The sequence below is a fragment of the Pholcus phalangioides genome, unplaced genomic scaffold (assembly GCF_987345545.1).
Source record: "Pholcus phalangioides strain wild (caught in Gottingen) unplaced genomic scaffold, Ppha-v1.0 ptg000031l_1, whole genome shotgun sequence".
NCBI classification, from domain to species: Eukaryota; Metazoa; Arthropoda; class Arachnida; order Araneae; family Pholcidae; genus Pholcus; species Pholcus phalangioides.
The window spans coordinates 1,490,344-1,511,264 of NW_028301621.1; the positions used below are offsets into that span (position 1 = coordinate 1,490,344).

Sequence of the window (20,921 nt, forward strand, 5' to 3'; positions counted from 1 at the left end):
TCTATTATTTGTATTTTCCTTGTTGAAAAAGTGGAGTATTATGACTTTCGAACATACAGAGTGGTCATAAAACAACTATGCAGTTATACAAATCCATAGCGGCTGCAAAAATCAGTGAATGCAAATGAAATTTGACATATACGTATTTCAAAGTATATGAAAGAACAGAAACCAAGCTCTCACAGTTACAATCATAAGACAAAATTTCAGAAAATTCAAATAATATCTACTTTTATAAATTGCTAAGGCCCCTTTCACATGGAGCGGATGCGGACAAGGGTTTGCATCCCCTTTCACACGAGCACCTTTTCCCCCCGCATCTTTAGTTTGAAATTCGTGCATAAAAACTATTTTTTTTGCAATTTTTGTAATTATTTTTCTCCTTCAACCTTGATTCAGAGAACCATTCTTCGGTGGTTTAATCTAGAGCCCCATAAAGATGCCTTCATTCTGATCTTCACAAGTAGTGTGAAAATATCTTAAAATATTTTCAAAAGATTTTGAAAAAAGAAATTTGTCTTTTCGGAAATATATGAAAGAAAAATTCCAAAAACATCCAAAACATCAATGTTCCAAAAAAAAAAAAAATCAGGAGATATCAAAGACTTTGCAAGTAGAAAAAAAGGGGAGGGGTGGAGACTTTCAAAATGTCTGTGCTTAGAAATATTCATATCACAATTCTGTCTTAGGCCAGGATTACACTATAAAAGTTTTGTAAAAGCTCTTTGATAAAGCGTGAAAAATTCAACCAATAAGATTACCAGTTGCATTTGCTTGAATGCAACCAATGCGCCTACTGGGTGAATTTTTCAACTTTTATAAAAGATCTTTTATAAAACTTTAATCCCAGCCTTAAGCTTGGATTATACTATAAAAATTTTATAATAATTCTTTTAAAAATGCAACCAATAAGCTGATTGGTTGCATTTGCTCGAATGCAACTGATAAATTCATTAGTTGCTTTTTCCAAGTTTTATAAAATAAACTTCCATAAACCTTTTAAAGTGAAATCCCATCCTTAAATTAATCACTTCTGAAATACAAATTTCATTTTTTTTTTTTCATTTTATAGACTGAATATCGAGTAAAATATACTTGTAGGTATCGGGGGAACCACCAAAACTACTCAACTGCTTAGGGCCTTCAAACGTCTTAATATGGCAGTGAGTGAACACCGTACGTGGATAACGTTGTTTAATAGAAGTATTTTTTTTAAGTTTAAAAAATTAAAAGATTAAAAATTTAAAAAAATAATAAATATTTAAAATAATTTTAAATATTTATATTTTTTAAATACAGTAAAACATCGATTATCTGAACACCTTTTCAACCTAACTCATTTTCATTGAACGATGCTGAACATGGTTGGTATTTCCTAAGAACTTGAATCCTGTTATCTTCCAAATCGATAGCCTCATTCTATTGTACAATAATAAACTTCCAAACAATTATACATACAGTACCCGTGAGCTGTAGATGTAAACAATGGCGGATAAGGATACAGTATATGCAGTTAAAAACAATTGACAGGCAAACAAACGCGTGAATAGGAACAGATTTAGCTGGCATCTTTTTTTCTCGTCTACGAATTCACCTTAATCCTGTGGGTGTGCCTTAATGAAAGGGGCCAAGGGCCTTCTTGACAACAAAACAGTTCTTATCACGTTTTGTCGGGGTGGGGGGAGTATCTTTCCTAGCTTGCTTAAAACAGGTATTTTTCAATCTTTCTTTAGCTTTAACAGTGTCATCACTTTTCGTCGCTCTCAAATGCAGATTGGCAACAAAACAAAAACGTGTTGTTTTAAACATCGAAAAAAAAAGTGAAAATAGTGAAAAGATTGAAAGCAGATGATGGTGGAAATTTGCAGCTGAATACGGACTAGGTGTAACAACCCTCAGTGATTTTTAAAAAAATTATGATACGATAAAATTGAAAATTTTGCAGCCAGTTTGAAAACAGCAGATGGACTAAAGCAGGGTTGTCATTTCAACTTTTTCCGTGGGGGGGCAAAGCACATGTACTCAATGTATCTATGTATACATTTGTATATATATATATATATATATATATATATATATATATATATATATACCATTTTTAGTGTATTTTCGAAAGCCAGGGGGTGGCAACGCCCCCCCCCCCCTAAATGACGGGCCTGGACTAGAGTTATGCTCGTATTTTCATGGTTTTAACGTAACCACTGAAGACGATCGAAATCTTCCAGGTTTGAAAGAATGCTTAGATGTGTTTCAGGAAATCCCTGTATTCCAGTCCTGTCATGAAAGGATGTGTCCTAGTGGTTGAAAATTTATAGTAACAATCCAGGATAACATTTTTTTGGATGACGGAGAAATAATTACAAAAGTGAACGAGCATCGTGTGAATAGCTCCGAATAACCCAATTGTCAAAACTTGTATGTGCAGATGCGGAGCCCGCACTTATGTTTTGGCACATGCGGACGCCGTCCGGACCCGCACGAACATTTCCTAGGTAATGGGAAATTTCGGCTCGTCTGAAAGGCTCAGTATATTCCAATTGTTAAAACTTCTTCTAGAACCACATCCGCTCCATGTGAAAGGGGCCTAAGGGAATTAATGGCACCTATAGCATAAAAAACATAGAAGCATTATCTAGCTGCAAAATACACCATCAGCAAACCATGCTTCTTGTTACAAAATTACCTCTGCATTGTTCGTAATCACTCGAACTAGGAATAACTTGACATTTTTATTTACAGCAGGATTTTCAAGATTGGAGACCATAGTTTTTAGCCATTCAGGGGCAATATCCTATAAAGAAATTAATTTTCTTAAAAAAAAAAATACTAAATTGACAACTTTTTTTTTTTTGTTTTAATGTTAACAATTTTTTGTGCTTTTATACAATTCTTATGGTAATATACTTCAAGAATTGTCAAAAGACAAGTCACACTCACTGCAGTTTCTGAAATAAGTCCTAAAGCATTCATATGCTTCAATAGAGATGATAAAGGCCCCATGCATTCATGTTCATTAAGTTCATCAGCATCCATGAACCAGAATTCATCCTTTGATTTTTTTGACTAAAGAAAATGAAAACCATATTTGCTCTATTTAGTTAGGATAATTAAACTTGTGAAAAATGATACAAAATGCACTTTTTTATCCATGAAACAATTATTTAAATGTATTTTTTCAGTTATGCTCATAAAATTAAAAACATGCTATTCCATTATTACCTCAGCAGAATTACCAGAAACTGAATTCTTTGACACTTCATGTTTTTTTCTTGTACTGAATACCTGAAACAAAATATTTAGTCTGTTAACTCATTTTTCTTAGTGTAAATAAAGATAGTTATTAATTCATCACTCCTGTAAAAAATTAGAACATACTGAATGAATTAAACAATACACTTGAAATCAATAAGATATGTAAAATGATAATGATAATAATTTTTTTGTCAGGACGTAGATAAAAAGTCATGGAAGCAAAACATTATTTTCTTTGTTTTTCAGAAAATGGCAAAATCTGCTTTAACCACTTTATGATCAATATTGCATTTTAGAATAAAGTCAAACAAGCTGTTTTCTTTCCTCTCTTATCACTGTCAGGCTTTGTTGTAACCCTACGAAGTTATTCTTTTTACCTTCCTTTTATTTCTATACAATTATTTGTAATTTTTTCCCACATATGATGTATCCTTCTACTATATACGTATAAGAGCAAAAGAGAACTGGTTGAGTGCAGATGAAAAGAGAAATCTACTTCTTATAACTCGCTTATCTCTATCTCTTATTTGCACTTATGTATTATACTGTTTTTCTTTCATTTGTTTTTTTCCTTCAATATCTTTACCTTTCTTTAACATGCGATTAGGTTAGGACGAGGTTAACATACTTTTTGCCCGTTTCGTCAACTAGAGATAATCTGAATTTCTTGCCGAAACCTTGTAAGTGAAGCGGTTTAAAAAATTGTATCAGAATTTTTATAGGCACGTGTAAGGTTCAGGAGAAAAGAGTGGAAAGAAGGCCTTGGAGAAACAGGAGTCACGAGAAAAGAAAGGGGAATGATTTAAGACATTTGAAAAAGAGGTGGTGTGAAAGTTTGTACCGAAGAGACAGGACGGTTTGGTTGGATATGTTGGATCATAAATGAAATAAAGTGTTGTTTTCTTCTTTTGGGAGCCTAGAACCCAGTTATTTCGCCCTGAAATCGTAATAGAGGTACAGCTGAGGACCTACGACCAATAAGAAAGTCTGGGGAAGTTTACTGTCGCAGTCGACAGGATGGGATCGTGGCTTCAACGACTCAAGATTGTGAGCTGAATTAGAAGAAGAGTGTCCTAGCCACGGTGGAACCACCCCGGTTAGTATAGAAGGATAGCAGCAGCGTCGAGCTCGACACTGTTTTTTTTTTTTTGTGAAGACAACCGGTGCCGAGAGGGGCAATCCTGCCTAGGGAAGAGAAGCAAGCGTTGTGCGACAGTATCGAGATGATAAATAAAGATGGTGTATTTGGCAAAAGGGAACAAGGAAGATCTAGAGACCATGGCCGCCAACTTGGGGGTAGAAGTCTGAACGGAGTTCAACTTAATGCAATTAGTGAGTATCATACAGTAAAGTGAACTGTACAACAAAGCGACATGCAGAGAGATGCTGGAAACGATCATAGGCAATAGGAAAGAAAGAGAAGAGATGGAGGAACGGTGTAGAGAGGGGTGGAGGAGCGGCATAGAGAAAAGGAGATGGAACATGAACTTGAAAGATTGAGGATCAAGACAGGAGCCAGAAGAGAGGAGAATAATCAGGTTGGGAAGTGCAGAACTCCCAACCGGAATTTCCAGAACATGATGCAAAAGTTCAGGATGGAAGAAGACATAAATCTGTACCTGGAGCGGCAAGCTTGTCGTGTGGCCCTGGCACGGAAAGATTGGTTAGTTGAGCTCTTGGGACTTCTTCCCAACGAGATAAACCAGTTAATTGCCCGCGAGCCGGAAGAGCAAGTCGAACTATAATCAAGTTAAAGAATTATTATTTTGCGGAGATTCAAACTCACCCCATAGAAGTTCTGGCAGGTGTTTTCTTCGCGCCACAAAAATCAAGAAGGCACCTAGAGAGACTTCTATCATGAACTGTGTACCTATTTCGATGGATGGACGGCGGCTTTGGAGGTCACGACATTTGAGCAACTAAGAGATTTAATCATCACCGATCAAATGAAAAAACGCGCCCCCAGCAGATTTTAAAGAATACTATCTGGACGAATGGTGCGATATGGTGTCTCCAAGTAAGCTATCAGAGAGACTAGATAGGTTCGATGATGTAAAGAGGACTCTGAAGACGCCTCTCGCTAGTGACAGCATGAGGAACACAAAAATGGTTCATCAAAGTCTGAGATGGAAAGCCAGCGAAAACCAGAGACTTCAGGGTGAGTCCTTCCCACCTAACATGACGATGGGTTCAAGTACCAGAGAGAGAAAGAGCTGCAGTCACTTGCTATGCATATGGGGCAGAAGGCCATATAGCAAGGTTTTGTCCTGCAAGAGGTCAGCAGGATCCATTGATCCAGGCGAACTCTGTCCAGACAGAAGAGGACACAATTGAAGAAACCACAATCCTAACAGCATGTGTCGCGGTGCCTGCAGCTGGTGTAGGTGCGAACATTGACACACCGCAGACAGTGAGCTTAAAATGTGGTCAGAAGACAATAAGAGCCGTAGTGGATTCCGGGGCACAGATCTCAGTCGTTAGATCGGATTTGGTTGAGTTTGATGACAGTGAAGGTGAGGGGAGAATAAGGGTCTGGTCCGCATTTGGCAAAAGCGAGATAGCCCCTCTGAAAATACGCATGATGAAGATCAGCGACTGCAAACACGGGTACGTGCCGATTACTTGTGCAGTGTCGAGTCGGTTGATAAATGAAATGTTAATATGTCCGACGGCATACGACGCACTCTTGGGAAATGTACTAGTTCTAAGTCTGATCAATGAACCAAGCCGTAAGGACGATGTGTGTACTTCATCTGCCGATTCTGGTGCCAAGCACGAACAGAAGGCCAAGTCCGCGACAGAAATAACAGCGATTTTGGCATACCTAGCGAAGAACTTGAAGAGAGGATCATAGCTCAAGTCGAGAACTACTTCACCGACTTCAACATCATGAAGAACAAATTCCTGCTGAAACAAATTCGGAGGAACAAGGAGAGCTACATCAGTCTTAGGTTGGTTTCATCCTTTAGGAAGGTCAAGGCCGGTCGTCCGGTACTGTCTCAGGAACTCGAACAAATTCCAAGTCAACGGAGAAGGTACTAAAGTGCGCCATATCGTGCCCATACTGGCATTCGAGGAGACCAGATGCGCTAAAATGAACCTGGTCTGTGACATGCCGTCCGAGAAAGCGACACCTGAGTCTGTGTCACAGTTTATGTCAGAGCACGGCGGAGTTGTCGACGTGACAGTCGTCAATCAAAGATCTATGATACCAGATGTCTGTACGAAATACGGCCTCTACGTCAACGGGGACGTGAAAAAAATATTCGCCCTCGTGGAGTACAAGACCAATGAATCCACCCAGAGAGCAATCGCTAAAGAAGGCCGCAACTTGCCGAGGAAGGCGTCAAGGTAGCACCTCTCCTATCAGACGTGTACAAGAGCAATCAGGACAAGTCGCGTTCGAGGGCAAGGCCTCACAGCTGAAGATGAACTCGAAATGATAAGACGATGGATATCCTGATAGCAGGAGGAAATCGGCACCGAAACGGTTCCAGTATAGGCAGGAAATGTCCAAGCAATCGGACTGGCGGTTGTTTTCGCATTCATTTGCCAAGGGAAACAACAGAGCTCCGAACCGGCAGCCGAAGACCGAGAAAGTCAGAAGCCAACCGGCTAAGTCTTCGACCGCTAACAACGGTGTGCCCAGGAATAAGGGCAGGGAAGGGTCATCCTTCGCTTATAACAGTGGCGACCACCACCCCATGAACTCTTCGGTGAACACACGTTATTTGCCATTCAAGGGTGGTATGACTGCCTCCACAGCAGCTGCTGCTGCTCGCCTGCCGGATAGCGTCGGCCCAGGGAACCCGAGGTGATATGCGGGGGTAATGTCGACGCCCTGTCAGGTTGCCGTTGAGAAACTGAGTTACGCTCTTGAAGCATCATCATTTAAAAATGATGGATGTGCTTTTCGATGATGGGACGTGTAAGGTTCAGAAGAAAAGAGTGAAAAGAAGGCCTGGGAGAAACAGGAGTCGCGAGAAAAGAAAGGGGAACGATTTAAGACATTCGAAAAAGAGGCGGTGTGAAAGTTTGTACCGAAGAGACAGGATGGTTTGGTTGGAGATGTTGGATCATAAATGAAATAAAGTGTTGTTTTCTTCTTTTGGGAGCCTAGAACCCAGTCATTTCATCCTGAAATCGTAATAGAGGTACAGCCGAGGACCTACGACCGATAAGAAAGTCGGGGGAAAGTTTACTGCATGGCACCCTACACAAACACATTAAGTTGAAAAAGAAAATCAAAATTTAAAATATTTTAAAAATTTTCTAATTACTGTGAAGTGATAAAAAGATTTCATACACTAATAAATTATAGGTTAAATGATAACACAGTGAAAACTTGCCACACAACGATAAATTCCTCTACAATGGTATTTTTCTAAGTCTTGTTTTGAAATGTCTATATTTTAATGTTAAGCTGCTACTTTTTGATATTCTGATATAATCCCTCTACAACAATATTTTTTATTTGGTCCGCAGAGTGTCGTTATATCGAGGTTTCATTGAAAATAATAAAGGGTCATTCCACGGCAATGAAGTAAAAAATGACAAAATGACAAAAAACAAGTTTAAGAAATCCTTGAATGTGGCATACCATTTTATTTCACACATATTCTAGTATCAAAATCTGGCAACAGATTAGAAATACTTTGAATCTGGCAAGAGTTCACACTTGAAATGCTCATTGTTGTAGTTTATGGGATTTCCATCTTGAATTTGATGCTGTAGAATCAGTCATTTTTGTGAATATTAAAAAAAAAAAATTATCTTGAATATTGTCTTATTTTCAGCAGTAGACAAAAATAAACTATAATTCATTACTGGCTTTGAAGAATACTAAAGGTATGTATTTTATCTTATTTTATTTCTCTTTGTTGTTTTACATGTTACGTTGGTCACAAAAATTATGTTTTTTGTTTCTGAGTCGATCAATTTTATGAATAGAAATTTTCGTTTTCATTTTCTCTTTTTCTAAGCTCTGGTCTACTGAAAAAATATTTAAAAAACATTTTAGTAAAATTATTCCGATTTCTAAAGCTGTGACTAACGAACAATATTTGTGTGACCAACGTAACTGAATAAAGTTTCACTTTTATGAATTTCTATGTTCACATTATTTTTCATTTATTTAAAATTTTATCTTTTAATTTTAAGTTATGTTTTAAGTTATAATATGATGCACAGCTGAGAAAATTATTTTTTTGCTTTTTTTAAGGAAAAAAATGGCGCCAACAAGTGCTAAAATAAGAAAAAGGAAAAGTCGTGCTAACCAAACCACAGAGCAAAAAGATGAAGAAAGAGAAAGGGCTAGAGTTGATATGAAGTTAATGCGACTAAAGAGAAAAAACAATGCAAAATGGATAGAGAAAGAACGTCATGCATCAAAATTGAGAATGCAAAAAATGCGTCAAAAAAGAAAGTTAGAGTTATCTTTACTTACAGATACCCAAAGAAAATCCTTTCGGAAGTCCTCAGAGCTTTGGAGAAGCTCTCCAAAAAACCAAAAGTACACTACCCCATAGTCCAAGAAAAAAAGTTGCACTTGTTAAAAAAATGGCTACTGATTTAGGGATTCCAATTTCTGGTAAGAATATAATAGAAAATGGTAAGAAAGGAATATCAGCTGAAATTAAAAGTAAGGTTGAAGAATTTTATCGTAGAGATGATATTTCTCGTCAGCTTCCGGGAAAAAAAGATGTAAAATCAGTTAGAGACCCCGTAACTAAGGATAAAAGGATGTTGGCAAGACGTCTTCTAATGTTCAATTTGAAGGAGGTGTATGAATTATTCAAAGCTGAAAATCCTGATGCTTCAATAGGTTTTTCTAAATTTTGTCAATTCAGACCAGTGGAAGTAAATACCGTCAGTTCTAAAGATCAAGAAGTTTGTTGTTGCCCTTATTGTGAAAACATATCTTTTCTAATACATTCATGTGCATGGGGAAATTCCACTATTAAATCTGTGAACGATCTTTTGGCTATGATCGTATGTGATACGAAGTCTGCTGATTGCATGAAAGCAGAATGTGTAACATGTTCACCACAGGTTTTTTGAGGCAATTTCTAACTCTGTGGAAGTTAAACCTGAAGGTGTGTGTGTGCAGCAGTGGAATAGACGTAAGTTAGAAGAAAAAAAAATTCACCCCTAGTTTGTTTACTTCAGAGTTAGCAAAACAGACTATGAAAATTGCAGAACATGTCTACAACATAACTCGTCAAGCAGTGGAGCTGAGGAAGCAGAAAGATAATTTGCTGCTAAATGAGATCCTACTCCAAACAGATTTTGCTCAAAACTATCAAATAAAACACCAAAATGAAGTGATGGCAGCTCACTGGAAAAGTGACAAGGACCCAACTGTAACCATATATACTGCTGTAATATATTACAGAAAACAACTAGATGATGATTTAGAAAAAAAGTCATATGCAATTATATCCGACACAAAAAAACATACATCCTATGAAGTTAAGATTTTTAATGAATATTTGATAGCGGATTTTCAAAAAAACACCAATGTTTCAGTAAGAAAGGCTACAATTTGGAGCGATGGTGCTGCTGCACATTTCAAGAATCGTTACTCAATGGCTGCAATGTCGTGTTCGAATTTAATTTCAGAGTGGAACTTTTGTGCATCTTACCATGGAAAAGGTCCTCATGATGGCATTGGGGCATTCCTGAAGCGCCATGTTTGGAAAAAGGTCTTGCAAGGTAAAACTCACATAGCTGATGCAAGTGAATTCTTCAAAGAAGTGGACCAAAGTAGCCTGAACATCAAATGCATATATATATCCACAGATGTCATTGATGATAAGATGGCAGAAATGGAAAAACTGTTTAGGGGTACGAATCCACTAAATGGAATTAAATCTGCCCATTCGGTATGTAAAGTTGCCAACATGCGTGTAAAAATGTACACAAACACTGGAGACCTAATTCCATTCGCAGAAAACATCAATTTATAAGCAATACTTTGCAAATAAAAAGAATTTGGCTTCCATTTACTCCGCTTACATGTGTTTTTTATATTACAATTTCGCAAGTTACGTTGGTCACGTTACGTTGGTCACACGCACTTGAGCACAAATAATTTTTTTAAAAAAAAGTTATTTAATTTGATGCTTTGGCAGGTATATTAAATTAAACTCAACACTTGAAAGCTATAATGTGAAGAAATTGGGGACTTGAAAACATGTAGATTCAGAGGAATTGCTAAAAGAAATGAAGTATTTTTTTAAGGGGGTATAAAAGCTGTTACATTAGTCACAGCCACTATTTATGAAAAAAAATTAATAGATTGAGTAAAAATTATGCATTCAACAATTTTTATACCATTCCCTGCTGTGGTGCACAAGTTTTATAACTTTTAAAACTACCTTTTTATAAAATTCCATTATTTACAAGCAAAAAACAGAGCTCATTTCGGCTGTGAATGTTACGTTGGTCACGTGGAATGACCCTAAAGCATTATCTCATTTTTGTGAAAAAGAAAAGAAAGTTAATCAAAGTGACTTGTTTGATGTACCTGTTCAGTAGTTGAAAAGTCAAATTTGCTTATGTCTTCAGCCAAGCTGCTGGTAGCCAAATGTTGAGATGCCATCAAGTGAAGAGATGATTCAATTTCTACATCCATCTGTTCATTATCTTCCTCATTCTCTCTGGAGCTCCTCACATGGTGTCTGATGGCGATGAAACGTTTCTGTCTCTCTAAAGGTGCCTGCCGTAAATAAAGACCCATACAAGAACAATGATATTAATTTCAGGAATCCACTCAATGAAAACTTGAACATTTCCTTTTTTTTCAACTCAACTTTTTCAGTATTAAGTAAAACAGATTAATATGTGAAATACACTTTGAATAGTTGTTCAAGCAGAAAAGTGTCTCTGTGGAAGCTTTAAAGAATTACTAGCACACTATATTTCATAAAACTCTGTTGAAGACAGCTACTATGGCATCAAAGTTGATATTTGCACTGAATGCAAAACATGTGCTATAATTGCCAAAAATTTGAGCTTATTGGAATGTACAAGCAGTACTTATTTAAATAATCTGAATTTATAATATAGGAATATTAAAAAAAATTACGGAATTTTTAATCATGAATTTATGGGTAAAAGGTTTTTTCATGTATTTTAATTATGTATAACTACACATTTTACTTTACTAATGATCGTTCAAAAAAAAAAAACATGCATAAAAGTAATAATAGGCTTATTTGAGCAGTTAAGTGATTAAATTTGTCAAATAAAGATGCATAATATAAAAAATTTCCTAATCTGGAATCACCAAGGTATCCAGATTACAGTGTTTCTACTACTACTACTTAATCGCACATATCTGGCTCACAGACAGAAAAAGTTGTGCACCCCTGGTATGAGGCACACTTACACATGCACCTCGTAGACATTCCTCTTCGGAATTTCTAACGAATCGGCACGTGCCGGAATGTGTGTTCCGAATGTATAGCCCCCTAATGTATCTGTTGAAGAGTTGCGCTTGTTTTGTGTTCATACTGCCATCTGTCTTTCATTTTCTGAAGTAAAGATGGAAATGCTTGAATTTTCATGTTATGTCCGTATTGTGTTGTAGGTCTGCCTGCTCTCTGCAGAGACACTTTTTTGAATGGGAGACCGGTTTGCATTTGCACCTCAAAGCTGGAAAACCGCAGAAAACCAACTTCAGCCAACCACCACTGTACCGTCAACAGGGTTCAAACCTGGATCCTCAGGATGAGAGTCCAGCACAATGACCACACGACCGCACAGAGGCTTCTAATGCAGTACCTTTCTTTAGCATCTCAAATTCTTTTAATGCCGGTTCTGTGGCCCCATCTTTAAATCTTGGTTTCAGTTTATTAGCATTAGTACAAAACCGATATTGAAAATTAATTTAAAAAAACCTACATCAATCTCTATTTCAAATTTATATTCTTTGGCTGGATTGACAATATTTTCCCAAATTCTTTCACCCTGCAAAGTAAAACAGAATAATGTCATTCATTCCATTCTGTTAATATCTCAATAGATATGGTAATACAGAAATAGCAAGATTCTTAAAAATTTATACATGCACATATATCTAGGTAGTTCTCATGAAATAGGACAAAACAGGAATACACATTCCTCGAAAAAATACAAACACATTAGTGACCCTTCTGCTATCGCTTGTTTCATGCTTTTATGGAGACAACAACAGATTTATACTTTGTTTTCGCAGTGTTACAGCATACGACACACTTTTAGAGAAAAGTCTTTCAATAAAAAAATACTATAACAATTTAACAATCAAGATATCAATTTTTTTACTTTTATCGACCCTGTAATCAACCCTTTCCTCTGGTTACTTATACCTGGAGGAAGATATTTTAAAATATTTTGCAATGTTGATTAAAAACTAAGCATTTTTAAAACATGTGCTTTCTACAAATAATAGAAACCTCTCTAGATTCTTTCATATGGTGAAATGAAATTTAAATAATGTACAGAGCCCTTAGATACAAAATGAGACAGTGACTGTGATATTCTTAGACATTACTGCACTATGATGAAATTAAATAGCATAGCTTGAAAAAACTTAAATTTCTCCCACATATAAAAGAATGAAACGAATATCATTTCTTGTTTATCAAAGAAATAAATGTTCTCCACCATTGGCTCTTCACAATATTGAATGTCTATAAATCTACAAGAATTACTCTCATGCATCTTTTAATAATGTTATGATATCGCTTTCAATTACCTTGACTTGGTTTTCTTTGAAAATGAAGGCATTGTAAAACTTCAGGTCATTTTGAGTGCAAGATATAACAGCTACCAGAGCATTGAAAGATGAGCAACAAAACTTGTAAGATAGATCCGCTAATTCATCTTTAGCCTCAACATTATCTTTCTTGAATTCTAAGGCAATTCTACAAAGAAAAATGCATATAAATTTATGAATATATATTTTATAGGATTTTATATATTTATCACATTAAAAAAATTTTTTTTGTTCCTCTTGTTATGGAATACACAATTATTCTAGCTACAAAAACCATTATTGCAATTCATCACTAATTTAAAAAATTACAGTTGAACCCAGAAAAAAGAACTCTGATTTGAACGAATCTTAACAAATTCCTTGATTTAACAGATTTTTTTCTGAAACTTAAAATAAAAGTCAAATCTCACTCCCATTTAATGAATGAAAACCCTCGATAAAACAATTTTTTTTCCAAACTATATAGCTTCAATTTCTTTTTTTATTTCTCCTCACCCAAAATTGGAAGATTTGACTTTCCATGATTTGACATTCAGCTCTTTTTATACAACAAAAAAAAAAGGAGTAGATATCTGCTTCTCTTCTTTTTTGAGTAAAGGAGACAACAATATAAAATTAATAATAAATTATTTTATTAACTTAAACAATTAGTGAATAATATACAAATTTAGTGTTTGAAAAAAAGTTTGAGCGGCCAACTGATGTACACTACTACCATAAAACATTGTACTGTATGCATGTTAAGATTTTAGTAAAGAAATAAAGTCACTACAAGTTTGTGTTCTGTCTTGACAAGCAAGGAATGGAGGGTTATGTCTGAAGAGAAAGTGTTTTTAAGTTAGCAAAAAAATTACAAAAACAAAACGGACATTTTCTTACAAAATTTGATAGAAATGTTGAATGTACCAAGCAAACTTCTATCGAGTAATTTTTTCATGCAATCCTGACTTCCCCCCCTAAGGTTTATATACTGTATATTTTTTTCAATTATTGTAAGAAATAAGTGTTATAACAGCAACATCAAGTAATTAGCTTTTAAGATTTGTTGTTTCTAGTGTGTTTATGCTCCTGATAAATTTGACCCAGATTAAACGATTTCCTCAATTTAACGAATAAAATTGTTGGTTTCTTCCGATTCATTAAATTGAGGCTCGACTGTACTTCATGCAAAATGCTGAGCAGAATTACTTCATGCATTAATGCTTACTTTGTTACATCTGTGGTCAGTTCTTTACCAGTTTGGGGCCTATCTTGGGCATAAGCTCTTACAATCTGAGATTCCACAGAATGCACTTGGTCTTTTGTCAGCCGAGTATAAAGTATTTCTATCAGCTTGAATGCTCCAATTTTTGACACTAATTGAACTTTCCTAGCAACTGGATCCTGAATACAGAAGAAACATATAATGAACTTACTTCAATTATTGTACGAGTGAAAATATTTGTTTCATTATTTCTTGCAAGCTGTACTTGTTTTCTATACACTTCCAAATGTTCTGTATCAAACAGACAAAATGCATATATTAGGTAACGACAAACCTGTAATCATGTGAAATATTTAATAATTAACCATTTTCACTGAAAATTTTTCATCCACAATTTTTTTAAATTAGAGACAAGATTTTGCAAATTGTTTTTCAGGAAAAACAACTCATTTTTGAGAAATCCTTGAAAGTTTCTGTAATTTTACAATGTATTCTATTTTTATGCAAAACAACACAGACAGAAACCAAGATAAAAATTCCTCTATTTGAATACTGACATTAAAATTTTGATCATAACTTTTCAGACATTTTATAATTTATACACAATAGTAAAAATTATAGTGAATGCAAATGTGTGTCTGTTGACTGAAAAACAATTTCTTATTGTCTGGGATTTTGAAGTATTTATTCCGACATCTTTTACTCAGGACACAGTGACAGTTATTGGGAATGAAGTAATGTATCAGCCGAACCAATTGTTGAGAATATTGTTTATGAAATTCAAAAATCTCCTTGTAGCAACCGCGTCCTCTAGTAGAATTTTTACCTATCATGTAGACCAGTGGTTCCCAACCGGGGGTATGTGTAGCCCAGGGGGTACACAAGAGGCCGTTAGGGGGTACGCGAAAAGAAAATGGTAATGGCGGCCATTCATCTAAAAAAGAGCAAAATGATTAAAAAACATTAAAAAAATTTTTTTAAAGTAGGTAGAGGTTTTTACTAATATTGTCAGTTGTAATATATTGACTTCCCTATCAATAAAATCTTCTATGAAAGAGGGACTGCGTCCGCTGGAAGGTTCGGCCTTCCCTCGTCCTGCCATCGCCCAACCTATAATCCGGATTCAGGCACTCCTTCCTCTCGGCTCACTTTTGTTCGGCGTTTCAGATTTGATTGTTGACACATGCCGGGCTGTGCATAAAAGCAAAGAATTAATCCGTGTCATGCTTAACTTTTGTTGTGGTTGTTTGTATTGAGGCATGTGTGTGTTATTTTTTACCAAGCACCTACTACTCATGTGAATTGCGCTATGGATCAGTGGCTAAAAATTATATCTTTGCGGAAGCGGACTGAAACACCAAAATGAAATACCGTGCACCTGTAAATGGGAAAACATATTTTGAATCTTCCAAAACTGATTCTGCCAAAGCTACCAAAACCTCCAACTACATTAGCTATTGTATTGCGAGATGAGGAAAAAATCCCACTATTGGTGAAAATTTGCTGTCAGATGCACGTTTGCAGAGGAAAGTGCTCTTATAATGAGTTTAATACCTCTCTCAAATAATACGGTGTCTCGAAGAATACAGGACATGTCAGACGATGTTGAGAGCACAGTCATAAGTCACGTCAAAGGTTGTAAATTTTTTTTCTACCCAAGTCTATGAAAGTACAGACGTTGCTCAATATTCTGTGCTACTTGTGATTGCTAAGTACTTGAAAGAGAATTTGAAGTAAATCATATCTTTTTATTTGTCACCCATTGAAGGGGTCATATGACTATTAAAGACTTATTTGAAGCAATTAATCCTTGAAAAAAGAATTTAATGGTCAAAATGCATTGGGCTCACAACAGATGGAGGAAAATCCTCGGAAGGTTGCTACTCAGGCCGTCGTGGCAGAAGTCACTCAGAAAATGAAATGGACTCGCTACTATATTTACAGACGGATCCCTGCATCGAAACCGTTGTCTCCAAATTTGCGAAATGTTCTTCTTGATGAAGCGGTCAAGGTTGTCAACTTTGTCAAGGTGAATTCTACCAACTACAGATTGTTTAAATTGTTGTGTGAAGACATGGACATCCTTCACAACGCTTTGCTATTGCACACCGAAGTTAGGTGGTTGTCCCGGGGTTAAGTCCTGACGTGGCTGCTTGAACTTTGGCAAGAGGTGGCCTTTTTTTAGGAAGTGTTTGAAACACTTCACGATTTCTTGCCACAAGCTGAGCTAAATTTAACACTCTGTCACTTGGAAGGATTAAAATCTTCGTTTGAAAAATATTTTTCAGAGCCAGAAATGGGTGATCGGTGGACATCTAATCCTTTCAAAGTATTTCGAACCGGCTTTATTGGCAATTCCAGAAAAGGGGAAATTGCTAGAGCTCACATCAGATACCCTTCTGACAATCCTCTTCAATGACGGAATGGTGAAACTAGTCAGTTTTGCGCTTGCCGCAGTGATGAATACGTTGAACTTTCTAGAAAAGAAATACTGTTTTTGTTGCCGTTTGTTAGCACAGAGTTTGTTGAACGGGCGTTTTTTTCGTATATTTACATAAAAAATAAATATAGAAGCAAATTGAACGCATCTCCAGATTTTAGTTTGTATTTATCCGCTTTTGAGCTTAATTTTTCAAAACTTTGTAATTCAATACAGTCCCAAACATCACATTAATTCCTTTCCCGATCTTTGTGTTAATTTGTTTGCTTACTTGAAAAATGAAAAAATAGACCATTTAATTTAATTCAACATGTAAGTTTTTTTAAGTTTTTCTCGAAAACTGTAATGGGTCAAACAGATTGGAGTGGGTCTGAAGGATTCAGGGTTGGGGGTACGCAGAAAGTAACCGAGCCAGCTGGGGGTACACGGACTGAAAAAGGTTGGGAACCACTGGTGTAAATGATGCATACGACATCATGCTTCAAATTTTTCTGGTGTGAATGATTGTGACTAACAAGGCACAAGCTGCGATAAAAAATTGAATGTTTTTGGGCAGAGATAATAAGAAACCATGCGAATGTGAAGTCCTGTATTTTTCTATGTGTCCGTAGTAAATAAATTATGTTTATTCATTAAAACCTTCTGATCGTCATTATCTTTTATAATGGTGCCCCAAAAACCCACGGACGGTTTTTTTTTTTATGAAGAAATAAAATTAAAGATTGGATGCATTTATAACACAAAATAGCAACATTTTCAATCATTTTCTTAAGTATTCTTACAAATTTCACACAATGTGCATAATTTATTAATATTTATAACAGCATTTCAGCTTATTACATTCATGAGAAATCAAACTGTACCTACAAAAGACTTGCGGCATTTCAATGTATTCATGATTGCACCAATATTTGAAACAAAGAAGTTGATGAATGCAGACAACCCGATACTGGACATGAGTGAAAGACACACACTGTCCATCACTGCTAATTGTGCATTTGGTGAGAGGTTGGTTATATCTGAGTTGACTAACTTGAAGGGAATCTCAGCAAGTTTCTGATGCTTATGAACTGGAAAACTAAAAACAAAAAAAAATAATTACTCAAATCTAACCAATAAAAACTACAAAAATGTATTTTCCATGCAGTATTTCAGGCCCCAAAGCAGAATGTTTGCATTTTTCTGCAATGAGCCTTTGACTGACTGGAAATATCTTCTGAGGTACAAATTCCCACAGTAGTATATTTCCTATTTTTTTTTTCATTCTTCCAGATTTTTCTGCAGAAGCACTGATTGTTCTGCGACATACATCACATAATTTGCATATTCTGCTTTGGGGATTGCAGGAACATTTGAAATAGAGCAGTGTTTCTCAAAGTGGGCAATTCTGAGCAGGGAGAAGAAGGTGATAGGCAAAAAAAGTTTGGGAAACTGAAATAGCACATCTAAATTGCTATTAAAAACATAAAATTAGAGGCGATTGATGAATTTATTACCAAGACTAAAACAAGAAGGCGTTTATTTAAAACATTAGGCATAACTTTGATCAATAGGTACTGTAGTTATACAGAAAAAAAAACATATTCACTTTCTGATAAGACTCATCAGACACGTCTGAAATTCGTCCTTTAAGATATGGTTTTCTTCACTACAGAAGAGCATAGTCAGAATTTCTAGCAAGACGATGCTTCCAGTGAGTTTGAGGGCAGTGAAAAACTAAAAATAAAGCAAAACAAAACGGTAGTACAGTAAAACCTGTATGAAACAGAACATCAATGGACTGAAATAATATTCAGTTTTATAAAGGTGCAAATAAAATAATAATCATTGAACAGACTATATTTTGATTCTGTTTAAGACCGGTTTCCGTCTCATACAGTGTCCGTCTTACACAAGTTTCACTGTATATGCATACAAATATTACTGGATCCTTGCATAAATAACTTTTATAACTTTGTTAACCTTGTTTTTTAGATAATAAAGAAGTTTCATGGTCAAGTTTTGCCTGGTTTTAATTCACAGAAACATTTTTAAAACATTTTTAAGACAAATAATTTTTTTCCTATTACTGGTTTACGCGTTTTAGCTCTAATGGACAGCTGTGGTCAGAAACCACACACAAGTAAAATGTTGGGGGAAGTGATGTTTACGTTTGGCGAGTTCACCTTTGTATTTTCTGAGAGCAAGTGATCTTTAAATTAAAATTCGGGGTGCCATCTGTTGCAAAATGTTGAAACTCTGTCTCGACCGAGTCTATTCTTCTCGAGGGGGTGCTTCATCAGAACTTGCCAAGATTATCTCATTGAAGATGGAAGGAACATGCCACCTTCCTATATCATCAACTTGAACAGACTTTATAGACCTCTGTAGTTAGATTTTCAGCCAATTTAGTATCAAAAAGAAAATATAGTTAATTTTGATATTTCTTAAAATATAGATTGGGGGGGGGGGGGTGCAGGATATGATCAGGATCAACCTTGGAAAAGTGCAAAAACCCTTTTGAAGATTGGTAACTGAAAATTCTAAACACAAATTTCTCTTATAAAATTTTCAGTTACTAACTTTCACAATGGTTTTTAAATCAAAATTGATTAAGATAGCATATAAAGGTATTTTCTTTAAATATTTTAATTGTTTTACAAAGACATTTACATACATTTTTAATTTTTGATCGTCTTAAAATGGGGGGGGGGGGGAATGGTCTGCCCCTTTCTGCATATGCCTCTAGGTAGGTGCATTGAGATGAAAGGGCTTGTAACAATTTTTCTATAATTACAATTTCTTTTCCAAAAATTCTATACAAACTTTTCATCTAAATATTTGCTGGTAATTAAAAAAATACCTTTTTAACTGCTGATATACATAAATTATATTGTGAAGAACCTGGAACCAGCTCTGTGCTTTTAACTGGAAAATGAGATACAACAATTTCATTCAAGTGTGACCTGAAATATATTGACAATATATTATATGCATGTTGTGTAAAATAGTTAAATATATAGAGAAACGATAAATCACTCAGAGATTTGAATCAATTTCAAAGATTCAAAAATATTTTTTTCTATTTACTTGGTAATTTAAATTAAAAGCTTATGAAGTTCGAGTGCCTATACGTATATGGTATTAGCCAGCATGCCGTAAAACTCAAAGTACAGCAGCTTTTAAATGTTCAGGGGTCTGGTCCATTTCTGGCATGACAGAAGGAAAAAAAGCAAGGTTTAATAAGGAATCTATAACTCGAATTTCCTGGCATGCCAGAATAATTCCTAGCATACTGGTCTCCCTCGTTGTTTCTTGGCATGCCAGATAATGTTACATATAAATACAGTATAAATTTTGAAAATGCAGGTCAGTCAATCTGATATATCTGATTAACCTACTTGATGCATTCAGTCCCTTCTCCTACATCATTGATAAAAAATGGCAGCAAATCCAAAGCTCTAACCTGTAAATAATATGAATAATTTTAATTTCTAAATCTTTCAAAATTTATGCACAGTATGTATAAATTCATTACACTGAATTCTGCATGAATACTTTTATTTTGTAACTCATAAATTATTTACAGCATTTCAGACCATAACAAAAAATTTTAAAAAAAAGGAGGAGCCACACATTTCTAAGGACACAACACAATACCCATCAGAGTTAAATTTTGAGATTCTTTCATGCAAGGACAGCATACTGTTACGAAAAATATCAGCAGCACAATTTCTGGAGAACTCCTCGGGACAATAATCTCCTGTTGCTAAACCAGAAGTGTAAAGATAAACATTCAAATCATGTGGAAAAGATCCAGAAGGTGTTCGTTGACCTCCATACGGTGGTGCCACCAGTCTGGTACTATGGTAGAATTTCTGGAAAATCTATGTCTTTAAAAATGAGGTTGGTTAGTAGAAATAGATTCTGAAAGAGAGACATTATTTGTTTAATGCATTTCCGCTGCTTGTGAGTAAGTATAAACAGTTTTTTTCTGTGAAATAAATCTCTGAAGTCCTACAAATTGTTTCATCCTCTGCTTATTTCAAGGACTTGTGAGAAATTATAAGGAACAATATACATTAATGGAATAAATGAGCAATATAATTATGCTTCCAAAAAAAATTATAAATGGGAAAACTGTTTTATGAACTAGGAGCATAATTTCATTGCTTACTTTGAAGTCAAAACTAAAGTTTGAGCCACCCAACATCTTCATATAACACTCAAAAAGAGATGCATCATAGAATTTAGAGAAATTCACAGCTACCTAAAATACATAT

The 20,921-nt window shown here is 35.3% G+C and overlaps 1 protein-coding gene across 1 annotated transcript in view; it reads right to left on the reverse strand.

Moving 5' to 3' along the window:
• The window catches only part of LOC149066979 (DNA-dependent protein kinase catalytic subunit-like), a 133,420-nt gene that overhangs the window by 55,983 nt on the left and 56,516 nt on the right, over positions 1-20,921 (reverse strand). The window contains exons 39-50 of the mRNA XM_089252858.1: positions 20,816-20,908; positions 20,040-20,104; positions 19,502-19,604; positions 18,248-18,375; positions 17,527-17,737; positions 14,223-14,398; positions 12,995-13,163; positions 12,160-12,225; positions 10,781-10,972; positions 3,220-3,282; positions 2,938-3,063; positions 2,684-2,791 (exon numbers count right to left, since the gene is read on the reverse strand). Coding sequence (XP_089108984.1) covers positions 2,684-2,791; positions 2,938-3,063; positions 3,220-3,282; positions 10,781-10,972; positions 12,160-12,225; positions 12,995-13,163; positions 14,223-14,398; positions 17,527-17,737; positions 18,248-18,375; positions 19,502-19,604; positions 20,040-20,104; positions 20,816-20,908 — 1,500 coding nt within the window. The remainder of the gene's footprint in view (positions 1-2,683; positions 2,792-2,937; positions 3,064-3,219; positions 3,283-10,780; positions 10,973-12,159; positions 12,226-12,994; positions 13,164-14,222; positions 14,399-17,526; positions 17,738-18,247; positions 18,376-19,501; positions 19,605-20,039; positions 20,105-20,815; positions 20,909-20,921) is intronic.